General features: G+C 38.3%; 1 protein-coding gene across 1 annotated transcript in view; it reads right to left on the reverse strand.

Annotated features, from left to right (window-relative positions):
* LOC107089128 (xenotropic and polytropic retrovirus receptor 1 homolog) overlaps nt 1-3,198 on the reverse strand; it is a 55,812-nt gene that overhangs the window by 12,958 nt on the left and 39,656 nt on the right. Inside the window, exons 5-7 of the mRNA XM_015381712.1 lie at nt 2,519-2,668; nt 2,282-2,365; nt 1,375-1,456 (exon numbers count right to left, since the gene is read on the reverse strand). Of these exons, the coding sequence (XP_015237198.1) occupies nt 1,375-1,456; nt 2,282-2,365; nt 2,519-2,668 (316 nt within the window). The remainder of the gene's footprint in view (nt 1-1,374; nt 1,457-2,281; nt 2,366-2,518; nt 2,669-3,198) is intronic.

Genomic DNA, 3,198 nt, shown 5'->3' on the forward strand with positions numbered 1-3,198 from the left:
GAAACGCCGGCTTCGTGTGGATGAGAGGCTGGTTTGGTGAAAAATTTGTGCGTTTAGGCCAGGGTTCGTCTTCGTGTGGACGGGGCCTTAGTTCACAAGATTGTGTCTTACTGTAATCAATAATTAAATTACAAACGTGAAATATATAAACGTAAAAGAAAAAAGCAAGCATTGTTTTTCCAATTTGGCAAATCTGCCAAGCTAGAGGTTCAAAAACAAACAAACAAAATGAAAACTTTCTCTGCAAGTATGCTCTATTTAGAATTAATTACTTATTCCAATTTAATCATAATTAATTGAATAATCAATGAAAAAATAATCAGCTAATTTGGTAATAAATATCTGAATCTTTACCTTGAGTTATGATACACAGATTTGACCTACAGCAGTAATTTAGATCAAGCTCTCCAACTAAACTTTAAACATTTATCTAAAATATCTAACATTTTTCCACAGAAGATTAAAACATTGCTATATTTATATTATTAAATGTGTATGAATATTTTCAACTAATTTCAAAATTTATAGGTACAGTCCAAGTCAGGATAATCCTACCTTTAGGTTTGGTTAAGCTATAGCTTAATGGAATATATATCTGTAATCATCAGTTAATGCTGATACTTTGATTTACAATATATACAGTATAGATTGGAGAGGCTGCAGTCAGTTCAATATATGCGCGACCAATGTTGGGCACGTTACTTTAATAAAGTAATTAGTTATAGTTACTAGTTACTTCTCCCAAAAAGTAACAGAGTTACTAACCGAGTTAATCCACAATAAAAGTAACTAGTTTCTAGTAAAAGTAACTGTAGGGGCTAAGACGACGATTAAAGCCACTGGTTTGTTTTTAAACCGGAATCTTATGGTTGACGCGCTTTGCCGGGGTGAGACGGTGAACAGGAAATGTCCAGACGCTTTTCTCGCTGTTTAAAGGCTGATTTATTCCCACTCTTGCTGCTTACAAAACATAAAAATGATACAACAACCAGCTGTGAGCCGACAGCGTTTCCTCGCCAAGCGGTCAAACCAAAACACATCATTTCCCTTCTTTTATAGAGCTTGTACATAATGGCTTCTAGAGTAACTATTGCGTAACTTTTGCGTTTCTCGCCCCGTAACCCTCACCACCCAGCCCCCACCTTCTCGCCGTGTGTTTCAAAAGCCAACTGAATAGAGCGGACGACAAAGACAAGTACCTGCAGAGAATTTAGCATTTATTGCAACTCAACGTGAATGACATCAGGGAGGAACGCTATCTGACGGGCCTATAAACCCCGTCAGATAGCGTTCCCCTCTTCTTAACATGGGAAGAACGGTATCTGATGCGGTGTAAATATCATCAAGCTGTATAACAACATAAGGAGGTCATACCTGTGATGACCACAGTGACAATCAAGACAAGGAATACCCCACAGTACAGTCCAACTCTGAAGGTTGTCCACGCTGGAGCAGGCTGTAAAAAAAACAACAAATCTCTGAAATGCATATCATCATCATCATCCGAAATCTGGATAAAATGTAAATGAAAGGAGTTTAGTGCAACTTCCAGAATGTTGGCAAAAGTTTCTCTCACATGTTGATGAGTTGAAATGATACCAGGGTAGAAGGGCTAAATCCTTTGTTTAGAGGTGGAACGTCTTTAAACATTTAAAGATTAAAGTTTTCTTTCTAATGGGTCAATAGCAGCGGACACTCAAAGTAGAATATCTTTCATAACCCACTAATAGAAACATAATTTTACATGTCATTCAAAAGTAAGAGCATGTATGGGCAAAAAAAATAAACAAAAAACATCTAACCCCTGAACATGTGTAATACTTCTTTAAAGGAAGAGTCCGGTCATATTCAGAATTCAAACTTCTGAAAATTACTTTAAATATGAAATGATTACATACTGTTCAATAAATAAGCGTTTTTAATTAAGATAAAAATTTTCAATTGAATGCGCTTTACTGGAGACATCCATGTTAGTCAAAGAACACTACTGCCACCTACTGGTTTGTGACGTCACTGTGCAGAGATCACAAAATTCATTCAATCACTGCGATCGTATTCGTTTTAGGTATAAATAATGATCCATTGATTATTTGTTATTGACTGGACTTTTCCTTAATCATAAGGTTCCATCATTAGAAGTTTAGGCTGATAATGTGCCAACAAGATTTCTCATTAAACAAAGCAATACATTCAAAGCTGCACCACAAAAAGCGTTTTGTTTCCTTACTGACAGAATAAGCCGGAGCAGAAGAAGTCTGATCATAGAAAGTGTGTGACTCACCTGTGCAGCTCCCAGTGGGGGAACCCTCAGCCTCTTCATGGCCTTCTGCCGGTCCCCACCTTCCAGCTCTGTTGTGACCAACGCCTAACGAGCAGAGAAGAGGAGTGAGTCTCTGCTTCGTTTTAAACGCATTTCGTTGCTTGTACTTGTGACAGTGCAATGACAATAAAGTTGAATTCTATTCTATTCTATTCTATTCTATTCTATTCTATTCTAAATCTGTGCCGCGTGTCTTACCTCAGTCTCAGAGATCAGCTGAGTGATCTTCTTGCAGGTATAAAACGGAGCCACTTCAACGTGGACCACCCTCCAATCGGCCCCCTTCGAAGTTTCCAGGATCTTGTCATGTTTCTTCAGGATCTTCCTGAACCCTGTGAAGTTCAGGTTCTGACAGGATATGAAGGCAGAGAGACAGAGTTAGTTAAGTTTAAGGTTGGTTTCTAAGGCCGCACAAGCAGAGCTGATGATTCTTTCACTCCATGGAGCCTCCTGTCCGCCTCATCACCACAGGGAGCAGAGTGGAGAAAGATCTGAACACTGATCATTTAAGTCCAGGCTAAAATCTGTTTAAGGCTGCATGTTTCCACTGGCTGCCTGAATATTGTTTACTATTGCCTTATTGTTGCTGCACAGTGTTTGAAGTAAAAAGTATAACTATTACGATCATAATCCAGTCTTTAGTTCGATCAAGGTGCCTCTGTCAGATACATATGAGAAGAAACTAGAAACTGGCTTTAGATCTTCTAAAAATTTTTCATTCTTAAAGGAATAGTACACCCAAAACATGATTAGCCTTCATTTTCTACTCAGCCCCATGCTGAATAACACTCTGGAGTACTTTTTTGATATCTCAAATGCATCTGGAGATCTGGGAGGCTTCTTGCTGTCTGCTGACATTCAAATAATGGAGGTCTATG

The sequence above is a fragment of the Cyprinodon variegatus genome, unplaced genomic scaffold (assembly GCF_000732505.1).
Source record: "Cyprinodon variegatus isolate N-32 unplaced genomic scaffold, C_variegatus-1.0 Scaffold239, whole genome shotgun sequence".
Classification (NCBI taxonomy): domain Eukaryota; kingdom Metazoa; phylum Chordata; class Actinopteri; order Cyprinodontiformes; family Cyprinodontidae; genus Cyprinodon; species Cyprinodon variegatus.